A 17,936-nucleotide genomic window follows, 5' to 3' on the forward strand; every position below is an offset into this window, starting at 1 on the left:
CCGTTAGATATTGTATGATCAACTCCACCATACACAATATGTTCGGCTCAGCCAAACGCTTCTGTGCTTTTTCTAAGAAAGCAGCTGCCAAAACAATATGGCTGCGGCTAATCTTCCTGCAGAACCGAATGGTCAAACAATTAAATTTCACCATGCTGATCTACAGTGGGTACGGAAAGTATTCAGGCCCCTTTAAATTGTTCACACTGTTTCATTGCAGCCATTTGTTAAATTTAAAAAAGTTCATTTTTTTTCTCATTAATGTACACTCTGCACCCCATCTTGACTGGAAAAAAAAACAAATACCGTATATACTCGAATATAAGCCGAGATTTTCAGCCCATTTTTTTGGGCTGAAAGTCCCCCTCTCGGCTTATATTCGAGTCATATACACCAGGGGGTCGGAGTTGGAGGGGTGGCGGGGGTGTCAGGTCATCCTTACCAGTCCTGGCACGGTCTCTGCAGCCCCCAGCTTCTCCGCGATCTCCCTTTCTTCCTTCAGCGGTCACATGGTACCGCTCATTACACTCATGAATATGCGCATATTCATGAGGTGTAATGAGCGGTACTACATGACCGCTGAAGGCAGGAAGGGAGATCGCGGAGAAGCTGGGGGCTGCAGAGACCGTGCCAGGACCGGGTAAGTATAGCGATACCCACCTGTTCGGGTCCATCGCTGCTTGCTGCTGTCCAGCACATCATCTGTCAGTGACGTTCAGACAGCAGAGGGCGCGGTGACGTGTTAGTGCGCGCCGCGCCCCGCCCCCTGCAGTCTGAACGTCACTGACAGATGACGTGCCAGACAGCAGCAAGCAGCGGCACCTGGCCCCAGCGACGGAGAGGTGAGTATGTCATTTTTTTTTCATTTTTAAATGCAGCAGCAGCAGCACATGGGGACATAATGTATGGAGCATCTTATGGGGGCAGCACATGAGGGCATAATGTATGGAGCATCTTATGGGGCAGCACATGGGGGCATAATCTATGGAGCATCTTATGGGGGCAGCATATGGGGGCATAATGTATGCAGCATCTTATGGGGGCAGCATATAGGGGTATAATCTATGGAGCATCTTATAGGGGCAGCATATTGGGACATAATCTATGGAGCATCTTATGGGGGCAGCATATAGGGGTATAATCTATGGAGCATCTTATAGGGGCAGCATATGGGGGAATAATCTATGGAGCATCTTATAGGGGCAGCATATGGGGGAATAATCTATGGAGCATCTTATAGGGGCAGCATATTGGGGCATAATCTATGGAGAATCTTATGGGGGCAGCATATAGGGGTATAATCTATGGAGCATCTTATAGGGGCCGCATATGGGGGAATAATCTATGGAGCATCGTATAGGGGCAGCATATGGGGGAATAATCTATGGAGCATCTTATAGGGGCAGCATATAGGGACATAATCTATGGAGCATCTTATGGGGGCAGAATATTGGGGCATAATCTATGGAGCAGCATATGGGGACAGCATATGGAGGCAAAATCTATGGAGCATCTTATGGGGGCAGCATATGGGGCCTATTCTATGAAGCATCTTATAGGGCCATAACCTTTATGGAGCAGCATATGGGGCATATTATTCTAAGGAGCATCTTATGGGGCCATTATTAACCTTTGTGCAGCATTATATGGGGTGTATTTTGTATGGAGCATCTTATGGGCCATCATGAACTGTATGGAGCATTATATGGAGCTCCTGATTCAATATGGATATTCAAAAACATTTAACCTACTGATGTCTCAATTAATTTCACTTCTATTGGTATCTATTTTTATTTTTTAAATTTACCAGTAGCTGCTGCATTTTCCATCCTAGGCTCATACTCGAGTCAATAAGTTTTCCCAGTTTTTTGTGGCAAAATTAGGGGGATCGGCTTATACGCAAGTGTATACGGTATGTAGAATTTTTTGCAAATTTATTAAAAAAGAAAATCTGAAATATCACATGGTCATAAGTATTCTGACTCTCTGATCAAACAATCATATTTAAGTCACATGCTGTCCATTTCCTTGTGATCCTCCTTGAGATGGTTCTACTCCTTCATTGGAGTCCAGCTGTGTTTAATTAAACTGATATGATGATTTGTAAAGACACAAACCTGTCTATATAAGACCTCACAGCTCACAGTGCATGTCAGACCAAATGAGAATCAGGAGGTCAAATGAACTGGCCACGGTGCTCAGAGACAGAATTGTGGCAAGGCACAGATCTGGCCAAGGTTACAAAAGAATTTCTGCAGTAGTCAAGGTTCCTAAGAGCACAGTGGCCTCCATAATAATTAAATGGAAGAAGTTTGGGACCACCAGAAGTCTTCCTAGACCTGGCCTTCCAGCCAAACTGAGCAATCGTGGGAGAAGAGCCTTGGTGAGAGATGTAAACAAGAACCCCAAGATCTATGTGACTGAGATCCACAGATGCAGTAGGGAGATGGGAGAAAGTTCCACAAAGTCAACTATCCCTGCAGCCCTCCACCAGTCGGGCCTTTATGGCAGAGTAGTCTGATGGAAGCCTCTCCTCAGTGCAAGACATATGAAAGCCCACATAGAGTTTGCTAAAAAAACAACAACAACAAAAAAAAAAAAAAAAAACACATGAAGGACTCCCAGACTATGAGAAATAAGATTCTTTGGTATGATGAGATGATGATATAACTTTTTGGTGACAATTCTAAGTGGTATGTGAGGAGAAAACCAGGCACTGCTCATCACCTGCCCAATACAATCCCATCAGTGAAACATGGTGGTGGCAGTATCATGCTATGGGGGTGTTTTTCAGCTACAGGGACAGGACGACTGGTTGCAATTGAAGGAAACATGAATGCAGCAAAGTACAGAGATATCCGGGACAAAAACCTCTTCCAGAGTGCTCTGGACCTCAGACTTGTACCAAAGATCACCTTTCAACAAGTCAATGACCGTAAGCACACAGCTAAAATAACAAAGGAGTGGCTTCAGAAAAACTAACTCTGTGACCATTCTTGACTGGCTCAGCCGGAGCCCTGACATCAACCCAATTGAGCATCTCTGGAGAGACCTGAAAATGGCTGGCCACCAACATTCACCATCCAACCTGATGGTACTGGAGAGGATCTGCAAGTAAGAATGCAGAGGATCCCCAAATCTAGGTGTGAAAAACTTGTTACATCATTCCCAAGAATACTCATAGCTGCACTAGGGAACTTCTACTCAATACTGAGCAAAGGGTCTGAATACTAATGGCCATGTGATATTTCAGTTTTTCTTTAATAAATTTGCGAAAACCTCTACATTTCTGGGGGGTTTTTTTCAGTCAAGATGGGGTGCAGAGTGTACATTAATGAGAAAAAATTTACTTTTTCGAATTTACCAAATGGCTGCAATGAAACAAAGAGTGAAAAATTTAAAGGGGTCTGAATACTTTCCGTACCCAGTGTATATGTCCACAGATACATTCCCAGACCACACACATTAGATGGGCCAATCACGCCAAAATTGGAGGGTTGTGTTGACTTAAGACTGGAGGGTCCTAAAACTACTTGTCTAATATTTGTGAACTCTTCACATAATATCTTACCGTCAGATTTCTCAAGAATTTGCACAGTGTCTCCAATCTCTAATGTTAAGCCATGTGGATTTGTTCCTCGGAAGCCGGCTACCACTAAGAAAGAAAAAGGTACATTCAGTTAAGTTAATCACTAGCAAGCAATAACTAACTACTTTAGTATAAATAGCCTATCTGTATTCCTTAGTACTGAAATTGCAACAAGAAGGGAAAGTTCTGAAATTATGGATATCAGTGCATCAATATACAAGATAATGATATGCAAATGATGAAGAAAAAATAGAAGCAGCATATGCAGAAGTACACACACTGGCAAACCTTGCCATGTTAGCAACGAGGTTATTAATGGTTGTCTGAGGAATGCTCTGCCACATTGATTGTACTTGAGCACGTGAACCATCAAGATCTGCTGCAGGCTTTTTGAAATTGCTGATCATGAAGTCCCAGATGTGCCCAATGGGATACATGTCTAGAAGCTATAAGCCATGGCAGCATAATTAGGTCATGCAGGCTGCTCACAGTAGCATGAGTTATGTCCAGCTACAGGTGTCCCACATGACCTCACTCCATCGCTCACAAAAGCTATCATAGTGCAAAACAAGATGGTAATGGAGATCTAATCACTTCAGCGATGACACCCGCTATTGTCTTGGACGTAGCAATAGCCAGAGATTGATCAGGAGACTGCCTTGTCAATGCCATGAAGAGGCCTCATCACGAGGGAACGTCACGCTGGTCCTTCTGCCGAGATTATGGTGTGAGGTGGCATGATTTATGGTAGCTGGACCCTTTTAAGCCTTCATTCCAGGTACACTAACAGATCAGTTACATTGATTTTGTCATGGAACCAGTAGCATAGCCAATTCTCCAAAGTCTCACAGGAGCAGTTTTTCAACATGACAAAACCTATAAGTAATAATGCCATAAATATGCTACCATGGCCTGCAGAGTCTTCGGACTTGTCTCCCATTACGCACATCTGCGATGTCATTGGTCAGCAGTTGCAAAGGGAGCTGCCAACAGCGGATCTTAATTATATGCATATCTAAGTGCATTCAGAGTGGCAGAACATTACTCAGACCACCATTAACAACTTTGTTGACATGACAAGGCGTGCAAGTGCATGGCGCTCATACTCTATCCTAAACATATAAAGATACTTTGAAAGTTTAGTGTTCATTTTTTATAGTTTGCATAACATTAACATGTCTACCCTATAATTTCCACGATTCCAGGACCTTCCCTTCAGCATTTATGTGTATTACTATGTCCAACAGCATATCGCAGGGTATACGACTTTTTATTCCATCCCAAAACCAAGATGATGTGTACATAACATATGTTAACACGTGTCATACAAATCTAGTACAAAGGACACGAGAAACCTAAACTGTTGTTACTTCTTTATGCAGTGACAGAAGATAATTCTCCCACAGGGCAAGGAGCCACCAAACTGTTACTTCAACTGTTAAAAGCATGAAGACTGCTGAGAGACGCAAGACCAGAGTTTTGGCAGCTAAATACAGAAGGATTCTTAATTATTCCAAAGCCTACAACAGAACCATATGCTGCTTCATAGCGTCTGGATGTTCCACTACGTGGCCTGGGGCTGCGTGCAGTTATTAGGTCTTACATGATGAAAATCAGCTAGAGCAGAATACTGGTTGGGCAGGAGATGCTACACTCGCTGGCTAATAAAAGCCTACAGCAGGTATTGATCTCATGTCAGAAGCCACCACACTGATTTGCAATTAATACTCAGAATGGATTGGATGATAAAGAAATTAAATAAGACGGAGATGACTCGCAGCTGCACCCAGTAATGCATGAATGTTTAGTATCACATATACGCAAATAAAAGAGGAATAGAATAATAGAATGGTAGAGTTGGAAGGGACCTCCAGGGTCATCATGTCTAACCCCCTGCGCAGTGCAAGATTCACTGCTACCATACACATACGATATGACACTGATGCAATACATTTCAGGTAATACTTCAACCATTTTATTCTGGCAATAAATGACTATAATATTATTTACACACTGAATATTCTCCGAGTTATTAATCTAAAAAAAATTTAAAATAATTGAAGGGAATCATCAGTGAAAAGAAGTTCTGATTTAATAGCAGGATAGGTGACGTATTGAGCGGTTGGGGTCTGACAGCTGGGACCTGTACACATTAGCAGAACAAGGCATTTTTATCTCCGTTAGAATGGACAGGCAATAAGTATGGTTGATAGAAACTCCATTCATTCCCTACGGTCTGCTGAACACTATGGTTGTCTTTTTCCGGCAACCCCATCGAGAAAGAATGGAGCATTAGTTGGGCTTGAGCACTCCTGCTCCAATCCAATGGGAATAAAAGTGCACCCTCCAGAGTAAAATTTCCCCGTTCTATCAACCTGTGTAAGTTCCAAAGGTGGAATTACCTCGATTAAAACGTTATCACTTATCTTTTGGATAGGTTATATATAACAGGTTTTCACCAGACAACCCCTTAAATGTTCATGATGTTTTTCCTACAGAGGTGAATACATGGACTGTCAATCATTTAGTAGCATGATGCAGCACAATTCAGTAAAGGAGTACAATATTTAGAGGGGTAAGCCAACATCAAAAATAATTTGTAAATGCAAGACAATCGGGTTACATCAGTTTGTGTAAATTACATTAACCACAAGATCACACCACCACAAAAAAAATTGCACATTTGTATCAGAAATTGAATTCATATGTGTGTCCTAGCTTTCCGAAAATTCATCTAGTCATACACAACACCAATATCCAGCTAAGTCATTTAGGGGCTGGTCAAAAATTCACACTTATCATCGAAGTATAGCTCAACACATATCTGCCCCCACCAATTATGAGAACTGGGGTAGCGAGATCACCATTTATATGAGTCCAGTACTCTCTTGCTCCATACCACTGCCAAAGATAGCAAAGCTTGAATGGAGTGGCAGTGACACATGCCTAGAAGTCTTTCTCATGATCAATGAAGGTCACAACAGTCAAATATCACAAAGATCCAACTCCCATCCCATGGATAGGCGAAAAATGTTAATTTTGTGACAACTCCTTCTATCTGTACTTTATACACCGTCCAGTGCAAGTTTCAACATGTTGATCACACAAAGAATATTAAGGAAGAAAATTTATTGGGGAATCATTTATTTAAAACTTGCAATCCAGGAACACGCAATATGTATGCAGCCATTAAGTATTTTCCAGATGACCATTGAGGCTGCACTGAAAATCTAAAGGTATGTGCACACGGTCAGGAATCGGCAGCGCTTTGGACACAGCACATGTCCGCTGCGTCCAAAGCGTTGCCGGCTTTTGAACGTAGGTGATTCCACATATGTTCAATGAACCATGCGGAATCATGGCATCCAATACATTGGACTGGTGACTATCTTGTGGAGACTCGTGTTTCTGCAAGATAAACAGACATGCTGTGGTCTGGAAAGACGCGCCGCATGTTCGTCACCGCAGGTAAGCCATGGGCGTCTCTGGACACAAAGTGGGCATGGGATTTCTTGAAATCCCAACCACTATCCTGTAACATCTGGACACAGCGTAAGTAACAAGTTAATATTTAACTTTTTTCACAAAAAATTTACTTTAGACCCAAACATTTTTATTGTCACAAGCGTATCAGGAGAAAATGGACACCAAGATTTGTTGTCTATTTTCTTCTGAGTATTCAGATACCCCATATGTGGAGGAATATTACTCTTTGGGCACATGGCAGGGCTCGGAACGGAAGGAGCATCTTTTGACTTTTTGAACGCATGTGTCCACCATTTTCTTCCAAGGAAGATGACGGAGGTACCATGGGGGCTTGGGGGACCCCATTTCCGTTTTCTCGGATATGCTAGATCATATCAGAGGAGAGAGAAATTAATTGTAAATCAGACTTTTTATTTTTTGGGATTGCCGTTATTTGGTGAATAATGGAGGTTACGTGACAGGGGACTTTAAAAACTGACTGATTATGTTCTCCAGGGTCTCGGCTACCCCTGGTAGCCGAGACCTCGGAGATTTTCCGATGCTGGGGGGGCATTATACCCTTGTTTCTCAGCGCTTTTAAAAAGCGGTGCTGAGGAATAAGTACCCTTACCTGCTGGTGCTTAAAGACGTATCGACGGTTGTTAATGGGTTAAATTGGTTATGTGTGTTAGAGTAAACAAAGCTTAAGCCTCTCAACGCCGACCAATGTGTTAAAGTAAAGAATTAAAGAATGTCTGACCAGCTCAATGCCCTGCCAATATCTTAGATAAACTATGCCAAACAGCTCAACTTCCCTCGCTGTTTTCACATTTGCAATTGTGTATTTTTTTATGAACTCATATGAGCCTTTTTGTTCAGAATAATCACTATTTTTTCAGACATAAAAAACTTTTTTCACTAAATAATTTGATCAAATTGCCCTTTTTCAAACTCACATACATGTTGCATTTGTGGCCTAACACCTAGCATTTATTGTTCATGCTTGCATGGTGAAAGCAAAGCAGAACTTTGGGACCCTGAAAAATGAAGCAAAAACACCAGCAAAAACTGCTTTCAATCTGCAGCTTTTTTTCCTTTTCTATGCCATGAGATCGGGTTTTGGCTGCAGAAAAAAAGCAACGTGTGAACATAGCCCTACCGTTTCATCAGTGTTCCCCAACTCCAGTCCTCAACAGCCACCAAAGGGTCATGTTTTCAGGATTTCCCTACAATTGCCAGGTGATAATTACATTCTGGCAAGAATTTCATCACCTGGGCAATACTAAGAAAACAATGAAAACATGACCTGTTGGTGGCTCCTGAGGACCGGAGTTGGGGGAACACTACAAGGTGTTGTTCCCTAAAGTGTGCTTGCTCAGTATTATATAGTAAATGAGCTTATTGAAGGGTCCTCTGATAGGCTCTTTTTAGATTTATGTTTTTCTGTGTTAAGAAAATAATTACTGTAGCATGGAAATCCATGGACGTCCCCTGTATAGGCCACTATATAAAAGTCATCTATACAAATAGTGTAGGTGCTTATAAATTTGATAAGATATGGGGAAGGTGGTAACGCAATAGCAGACACTGCCCAATAGGATTCCCAGCAGAGCTCTCTGAATCTTGTGTCATCATATGTCTGCATTAGCGTTAACATATCGGTGACGGTGGGTGGATGCCCAAGGGAACGGGTATGATTTTGTGTTGTGTATGAGGCTGTATGTGTTTTGTGTGTGGCTAAATTATTCTAATTTTGACGTTAAATCTTTCTACTCTATTCACAATATTGATCTAGAGTCAGAAGTATAATAATTATTGACATTAACATACTCTGGTCTTGAATTGTTGAAATGATCTTCCATTTTCTTATGGAAGTGATTTCAGTGAAGACTGTCTTTTATGATAGTTACTGAATCATTTGTATGATTTTAATGGTTGCTATTGTTTCTTTTGTGTTAAAATAGAAAATAAAGCCTTAAAAAAATAATAATACTATACCCAATCAAAATGTAAAAAATGCATCTGCTGGCTCCACTACAATAGCAGTGATATAACATGTGGTGAAAGCACAGCTCATCAGCTTAGCAACTCGGCTCCTTAACAGTTGCTGACATAAGACCGGCCCACTTTACCACATACAACGTAATCCCTGGTGGCAGATGCTAGAGCTGACAGATTGCCAGCCAGTGCTCGGGACACCCACATCCATGTGCGCTACTGCAGGATCTGTAACGGATGCACCTAAATGATCAGATGGAAAGATGCCGAAAGCCAATGATAATTTATCCTTCACTTTCTACATTCCTGTGCATGCAGGGTTCAGGCTGTACACAAACTATATATACACTGCTCAAAAAAATAAAGGGAACACTGAAATAACACATCCTAGATCTGAATTAATGAAATATTCTCATTGAATACTTTGTTCTGTACAAAGTTGAATGTGCTGACAACAAAATCACACAAAAATCATCAATGGAAATCAAATTTATTAACCAATGGAAACCTGGATTTGGAGTCACACACAAAATTAAAAATTAAAGTGGAATGTAATGTCCTTAAAACAAGTCAAAATGATCCTCAGTATTGTGTGTGGCCTCCATGTGCCTGTATGACCCCCCTACAACGCCTGGGCATGCTCCTGATGAGGTGGGGAATTGGTCTCCTGAGGTATCTCCTCCCAGACCTGGACTAAAGCATCCGCCAAATCCTGGACAGTCTGTGGAGCAATGTGACGTTGGTGGATGGAGCGAGACATGATGTCCCAGATGTGCTCAAATGGATTCAGGTCTGGGGAACGGGCAGGCCTGTCCATAGCTTCAATGCCTTCATCTTGCAGGAACTGCTGACACTCCAGCCACATGAGGTCGGGCATTGTCCTATATTAGGAGGAACCCAGGGCCAACCGCACCAGCATATGGTCTCACAAGGGGTCTGAGGATCTCATCTCGGTACCTAATGGCAGTCAGGCTACCTCTGGCGAGCACATGGAGGGCTGTGCTGCACTCCAAAGAAATGCCACCCACACTAGAGTTGAGCGACTTTGGTCAGATCGGGTTTCATTGAAACCCGAATGAAACAAAATTTGAGTAGGATGAAACTGGTCCGACTAGGGCAAAAAAACGAAACTCCGACTTTTTTTTGCCCTAGTCGGACCAGTTTCATCCGACTCAAATTTTGTTTCTTTCGCGTTTCACGAAACCCGATCCGACCAAAGTCGCTCAACTCTAACCCACACTATTACTGACCCACTGCCAAAACGGTCATGCTGAAGGATGTTGCAGGCAGCAGATCGCTCTCCACAGCGTCTCCAGACCCTGTCACATGTGCTCAGTGTGAACCTGCTTTCATCTGTGAAGAGCACAGGGCATCAGTGGCAAATTTGCCAATCCTGGTGTTCTGTGGCAAATGCCAAGCGTCCAGCACAGTGTTGGTCTCGGAGCACAACCCCCATCTGTGGGCGTTGGGCACTCAGACCTTCCTCATGGAGTCTGTTTTTAACCGTTTGTGCAGACACATGCACATTTGTGGCCGGCTGGAGGTCATTTTGCAGGGCTCTAACAGTGCTCCTCCTGTTCTTCCTTGCGCAAAGGCTGAGGTAGCGGTCCTGCTGCTGGGTTGTTGCCCTCCTACAGCCCCCTCCATGTCTCCTGGTGTACTGGCCTGTCTCCTGGTAGCACCTCCAGCCTCTGGACACTACGCTAACAGACAGCAAACCATCTTGCCACAGCTCGCATTGATGTGCCATCCTGGAGGAGCTGCACTACCTGAGCCACTTGTGTGGGTTGTAGAGTCCGTCTCATGCTACCACGAGTGTGAAAGCACAACCAACATTCAAAAGTGACCAACACATCAGCCAGAAAGCATTGGTACTGAGATGTGTTCTGTGGTCCCCACCAGCAGAACCACTCCTTTATTGAGGGTGTCTTGATAATTGCCAATAATTTCCATCTGTTGTCTATTCCATTTGAACAACAGCATGTGAAATTGATTGTCAATCAGTGTTGCTTCCTAAGTGGACAGTTTGATTTTACAGAAGTTTGATTCACTTGGAGTTATATTCTGTTGTTAAGTGTTCCCTTTATTTTTTTTGAGCAGTGTATATTCACCTCGTTATCCTACTTAACAAGAAAAAAAAAAATCAATAGCGGTAAACATTCCGTCCCCTGCTGGTCATTAAACACATCATTGACTCCGTGTAGCCGTAATTCTCATAACAATCACATGACTCTTGCAATAACCAAGGTGATTGTTGTTGCCTGGTAACATGATACAGAACGCTCCACAAGTTAAATAGAAAATTTTCTGCAGCATGAAACGCATTAATTGAAAAAAAAAAATGAATAAGAAAATTCATTATGCTGCTAATTGTAATATTTCCAATGGAAACTGTTTCTAAATGGGGTTAAAGTGACATAAAGCAATCTCCATTTCTAGTCTTAAATCAGAGCTAGAAAACAAATATAGATAATAATCCTTATAAAAAAAATAAGTGCAAGAAAAGGAAGAGAAGAAGACCTTTCCCTGGATTCTCCAAATTTAAAATGGAGTAGCTCCTCAAATTGCCCAAACGCCAATAGAAGGTTCAATTCCAGGGAAAGGCGCTCTTTAATATGGTACTTGTCGCAGCTTTCCAATACTCCCACACACAGTTTACAAAAAAATTAGTGGACACATTTGTGTTTACTGCATCATTATTAAGAGGCGATAATCTACCAAGGTCTACTGTGACCCCATAACCAAATTCAGACATCTGCGTAACATGGTCCGAGTGCATACCAGGCACAGACAGGCAGCATGTCTCTTGACCTGCACTTAACAGCCTCATATATTCCTATGAGTCTGTCAAGTTTTGAGTCAATAGACCCTTGGCCTGTCCGTGCATGACAGACCATGTTAAACGAAAGTCTAAAGGGAGGCTTAAAGGGACTATTCACTACTAGAACAACGCCAACTAAATGCTCGACCCCGATAAAAATAAATAAACCTATACTCGCCTCTTGTGCTGACTCCGTTCCAGTGGTGTTGGCACTCGCTCTGCCCGAGGCTGTGATGCGTTGAAACGACACGATTCCTGGTGCCAAATCCGCGCTCGGGTCACTGTCTCCGCCTTCAGACAAACTGAACATGAAGCAGAAGTCTGGGCTGCAGCTGATCACAGACTTCCTCTTCATGTTGATTTCGACAGGAAGCGGAGTCATCAGAGATGATTGAAGGCGAGTATGGGTTTATATATTTTATAAGGGCTTTTAGTTTAAAGTGAACCTGTCAGCAGGATTGTGCTCAGTAACCAACAGACAGTGTCAGGTTGGCACCGTTATACTGATTAAAATGATTTTTAGTTTTTTGTGGGACCTTCTGTTTTCCCGTGGATGCATATTCCATATCTCTGCCGACCTTCCTTTTGACCAGGATTTGCAATCTATACGCTTTCAAGCAAACATACAGTGGGGCAAAAAAGTATTTAGTCAGTCAGCAATAGTGCAAGTTCCACCACTTAAAAAGATGAGAGGCGTCTGTAATTTACATCATAGGTAGACCTCAACTATGGGAGACAAACTGAGAAAAAAAAATCCAGAAAATCACATTGTCTGTTTTTTTTTCATTTTATTTGCATATTATGGTGGAAAATAAGTATTTGGTCAGAAACAAAATTTCATCTCAATACTTTGTGATATATCCTTTGTTGGCAATGACAGAGGTCAAACGTTTTCTGTAAGTCTTCACAAGGTTGCCACACACTGTTGTTGGTATGTTGGCCCATTCCTCCATGCAGATCTCCTCTAGAGCAGTGATGTTTTTGGCTTTTCGCTTGGCAACACGGACTTTCAACTCCCTCCAAAGGTTTTCTATAGGGTTGAGATCTGGAGACTGGCTAGGCCACTCCAGGACCTTGAAATGCTTCTTACGAAGCCACTCCTTCGTTGCCCTGGCGGTGTGCTTTGGATCATTGTCATGTTGAAAGACCCAGCCACGTTTCATCTTCAATGCCCTTGCTGATGGAAGGAGGTTTGCACTCAAAATCTCACGATACATGGCCCCATTCATTCTTTCATGTACCCGGATCAGTCGTCCTGGCCCCTTTGCAGAGAAACAGCCCCAAAGCATGATGTTTCCACCACCATGCTTTACAGTAGGTATGGTGCTTGATGGATACAACTCGGTATTCTTTTTCCTCCAAACACGACAAGTTGTGTTTCTACCAAACAGTTCCAGTTTGGTTTCATCAGACCATAGGACATTCTCCCCAAACTCCTCTGGATCATCCAAATGCTCTCTAGCAAACTTCAGACGGGCCCGGACATGTACAGGCTTAAGCAGTGGGACACGTCTGGCACTGCAGGATCTGAGTCCATGGTGGCATAGTGTGTTACTTATGGTAGGCCTTGTTACATTGGTCCCAGCTCTCTGCAGTTCATTCACTAGGTCCCCCCGCGTGGTTCTGGGATTTTTGCTCACCATTCTTGTTATCATTCTGACCCCACGGGGTGGGATTTTGCGTGGAGCACCAGATCGAGGGAGATTATCAGTGGTCTTGTATGTCTTCCATTTTCTAATTATTGCTCCCACAGTTGATTTCTTCACTCCAAGCTGGTTGGCTATTGCAGATTCAGTCTTCCCAGCCTGGTGCAGGGCTACAATTTTGTTTCTGGTGTCCTTTGACAGCTCTTTGGTCTTCACCATAGTGGAGTTTGGAGTCAGACTGTTTGAGGGTGTGCACAGGTGTCTTTTTATACTGATAACAAGTTTAAACAGGTGCCATTACTACAGGTAATGAGTGGAGGAAAGAGGAGACTCTTAAAGAAGAAGTTACAGGTCTGTGAGAGCCAGAAATCTTGATTGCTTGTTTCTGACCAAATACTTATTTTCCACCATAATATGCAAATAAAATGAAAAAAAAACAGACAATGTGATTTTCTGGATTTTTTTTTCTCAGTTTGTCTACCATAGTTGAGGTCTACCTATGATGTAAATTACAGACGCCTCTCATCTTTTTAAGTGGTGGAACTTGCACTATTGCTGACTGACTAAATACTTTTTTCCCCACTGTATGTTTTGAAGTTATACTGGCACATTCAAATCTTGCTACACGCACTAGCGTTTGGGGGATTCTTCCCATGGTGCATTATTTGCTCATATGCACTGGCGATTGATTTGTATATATCCATTGATCTATACTTCATGCACCTATGTGCAGTTTTTGCGCTATGATTACCCTGTGGTGTGTCTGCTTTCACCCTCTGGTGCTGTCTTATTTATTATCTCATGTGTTACCTTGATTACGTATTTTTATTGTATTAAATAAAGATGAATTTTATACATTATTCATCTGTATATTCCTGTTTCTCCGGGTGCTCTGATTAAAATGATACCTCGGTGTTTTTTTAGAAACAATAAGATATACAGCATATAAAATAGGGGACAGGGGGACAGGTCACTGAGGGATCAGTGACCTGTGATAAGCCCCCCATAAGGATGAATATCTAAGGAGAGCACCACATAAAGACGTCTCCCACAGGCCGCCCCAGAGCATGAGAATCTCATTAACTGAAAACTACAAATAGAGATTATACAACCACAAGACGGATTTCATCACCCCAGGTATCATTTTAATCAGTATAACGGTGTCAACCTGACACTGTCTGTAGGTTACTGTGCACATCCTGCTGACAGGTTCCCCCATTAGGCTACTTTCACACATCCGGTGTGTGGGGTCCGGCGGCATGAAGCCGTGACACCGGGTGTGTGCGGCTTCTGATACGGCTCGGACGTGATTTAAAGGAGCCGCAGGAGGAACATATACACCAGTGGACGAGAGAGGCAGCCGCTGAGAGAGACAGCTGCTGAAAGGGAGGGGAGGGGAGAGGGGGGTGGAGAGAGAGAGACATGTGGGGTTAACACTCAGTGTCCAGGCGAGAGAATCTCTCTCTCTTGCCGGGCACTTGTGGGGTTAACCCCACAGAGAGATCTCTCTCTCTCACCCAGACACTGAGTGTTAACCCCACAAGTACCCGGCGAGAGAGATCTCTCACAAGTGTCCGGGTGACAGAGAGAGATCTCTCTCTCTCTCTCTCTCGCCGGGCACTTGTGGGGTTAACATTCACAGAGTCCGGGCATGCGCTATGGAAAAAGCCGGTCGGGCGCTGACAAAAAACGTTGCAGAGAACGTTTTTTGCAGATGCCGGACGGCTAATTTTTGCCGTGTCCGGCAACAACCGGACACGACGCATAACCATCCGGCACGATGCGGCCATGAAAGCTTACTGGACAAAACCGGATCCGGTGCTGGATCCGGTTATTAAAAATTTTGCCGCATCGTGCCGGATTACAAAAGCCGGTTGTGTGAAAGAGGCCTTAAGAAGGGGTTGTCCTAGTAGTGAACAACCCCTTTAAATTTCTCAATATGTCTCTAAAGCAGTTAAGAGCAATGCATTTTCCCAACCGTTTCCTTCTGGATTTCTAGCACGGCAGTTTCTCCTCTTGAGAGACAGCTCTGGTGAGTAGAATAGTAGCATTAGTAGAACTATAAAACCCAGCATTAGTTCTGTTATAACAGATTTAGCCATCTGTCATTTGTTCTGGAGTCTACATTGTTATCCTTGTATGTACACATATAGATAACAGTGCAAATGAACAAGCACACAGGTCCAGACAGCGACTGCAGAAAGCCATGTTTAGGAGACCTGCTGTGAAAGCTGCTGTCCTGGTGATTGATACTTGGATCTCTACATGAAGATGAGTGAAGAGGAGGAAGGTGGAGGCAGGTGAGCAGCAAACTGCTGTATATAAATCAATGGGCTGGAGAGAGCTGACTGAGATGTTAAGAGTTACCCCTATACTGGAATGCAGCAACTGTCCACTCCTGGCAAGACACTAGAGGCCGGGCTCCCTGCTAGAAGGTGATGAAAACGAGCAGAGCCAGCTGGATCGCTCGTATCTCTAGCAAGTTGATCGGGAGGCGTGCCTCCTGTGGAGACCACTGTCCCTGGGTCGCGTGGTGGCGAAAAAACGGTCCCCAGCCAAGTAGACTGGGGTCGGTTGTGACCACCAACCAATTGTCCGGGGGAAAAGGGTTTTCCCTGAAGAAGGGAGGAACTGACTGTCCACCACCCGAGTGCCTGTCTGACCTGCACGGACAACCGGTACCGGTGGTCGAGTGTAAACGGGTTCTTGTCCAACGATGCCAAGAGGGCGTGCTGCAGGGGGCGAAGATGGAGCAAATGGAACTGCTTCCATTGCTGCCACCATCTGCCCTACGACCCTCATGCAAAAACGAATGGTATGAGGGACTGGTTGGCGAAGTACCTGGACTCCCTGCTGAAAGGCTCGGGCCTTGTCCCGAGGGAGGATTACCAACCCTCGGGAGGAGTCAAAGATCATTCCTAAAAAGGAAATCCTCTGAGCTGGAACAGGGGATGATTTCTTCAGGTTGACCAAGCGGGCAAGAGTATCTAGCGTGATGTTGATGCTCTCCTCGCATGCTCGGTATGAAGGGCCCTTGCTCCAGAGGTTGTCTAAATAAGGCAAGACCCTATGCCCCGGGAGTGCAGGATGGCCGTGACGACCGCCATGACCTTTGTGAACCCTCTGGGGAGCGGTAGCTAGCCCAAAAGAGCGAGCTGCGATCTGAAAGTGTAGGCCGTTGATAGCGAAGCGTAGAGATTTCTGATGTTGATAGAGGCCAAATATTCTCCCTGTCCTATGACAGCTATAACCGAGTGGAGAGACTCCAACTGGAAATATCTGACCTTGACAAATCTGTTCAGAAGCTTTAGGTCCAGAATGGGCCTGACAGTCCCGTCCCTTTTGAGGACCATGAACAGGTTGGGAAAGAAACCCTGACATCCTTTGATTTCCGGTACGGGGATGACAACACCGTTTTGCTGGAGCAATACGATGGTCTTGAACAAGGCCTGTGCCCGGGATTGCATTTTGGGAGGACGAGAAAGAAAAAACTCATTTTGGGGGCTGTTTGATAAAGTCTAACTTGTACCCCGACAATACCAGCTCCCTTACCCATGTGTCGTGCAAGATGGAGAACCAGACATGGCGAAACAAGAGTAGGTGACCGCCCACTCTGCTGGTGTCGCCCAGAACTTGCCTCGAGTCATTTGGCTAAAGATCTTTGGGACCTAGGTCCCCTTGATCTGGGCTGTTGGGATCGTATCCTCCCCAGTGGGTTGGCTCTATAATAGATTTGATGATCCCTGTCTTGGTTGGCGGAGTTGGTTGCTGAAGCCCACCCGGGGTTGCGAAAGGACCGAAACCGTGTCTGAAGCTGGTGAACGGCAATACCTTATGAGGCCGCTTGACTCGCTTAAATGACACCTTGTGCCCTGAGGTCAGGGTGGATTTATTGTCAATCCCTAGGGTCTGGTTGATGGCCTCGATAAGGCTTTCCACCGTTTCCTGGAAACCCGGAGTAACTGAGTTAAGGGGCTCGTCCAAGTCGTAAACTGAGCTCTGCTTGATTTTCGACTACTGGCGAGGGCGAGCGAGAGGCAGAGCTCACGGATGCCGAGGCACCGGACGGACCGGGAGACGCTGTGTGGGTTCGTTTCCCCCGCGTCTGCCTAGTGAGAGAGCAGTCCCTGCAGGCCGGAGGCTCCTGTGAGGTGGAGGACCCCTCTAAGACAGGCGAGCCGCTGTCCCTGCCCCTATCTGGGGCTCAAAGGGACTCGATTGCTCTTGTAAGCGATGCTATGGACTGCGACAGAGACAGAGCCCATTCCAGGGACTAGAAACGCTGGGCTCGGTCGCAGGGGAGGGCTCCTGGGTACGTTCGGACTCGCAGGCCTCACAGATTTGCCTACTTTGTGCATATCGAAGGCGGACCAACAGGAGGTGCACGCAGTATATAGAAACGTGTGCGTCTTAACCT

At 44.4% G+C, this 17,936-nt stretch overlaps 1 protein-coding gene across 5 annotated transcripts in view; it reads right to left on the reverse strand.

Annotated features, from left to right (window-relative positions):
- DOCK4 (dedicator of cytokinesis 4) overlaps positions 1–17,936 on the reverse strand; it is a 505,372-nt gene that overhangs the window by 372,513 nt on the left and 114,923 nt on the right. For all 5 annotated transcript variants that reach the window (XM_073573298.1, XM_073573297.1, XM_073573296.1 and 2 more), the window contains exon 2: positions 3,572–3,655. In XM_073573298.1, the coding sequence (XP_073429399.1) occupies positions 3,572–3,655 (84 nt within the window). The remainder of the gene's footprint in view (positions 1–3,571; positions 3,656–17,936) is intronic.

Source organism: Dendrobates tinctorius, unplaced genomic scaffold, assembly GCF_039654945.1.
Source record: "Dendrobates tinctorius isolate UK_male_01 unplaced genomic scaffold, ASM3965494v1 ptg000035l, whole genome shotgun sequence".
Classification (NCBI taxonomy): domain Eukaryota; kingdom Metazoa; phylum Chordata; class Amphibia; order Anura; family Dendrobatidae; genus Dendrobates; species Dendrobates tinctorius.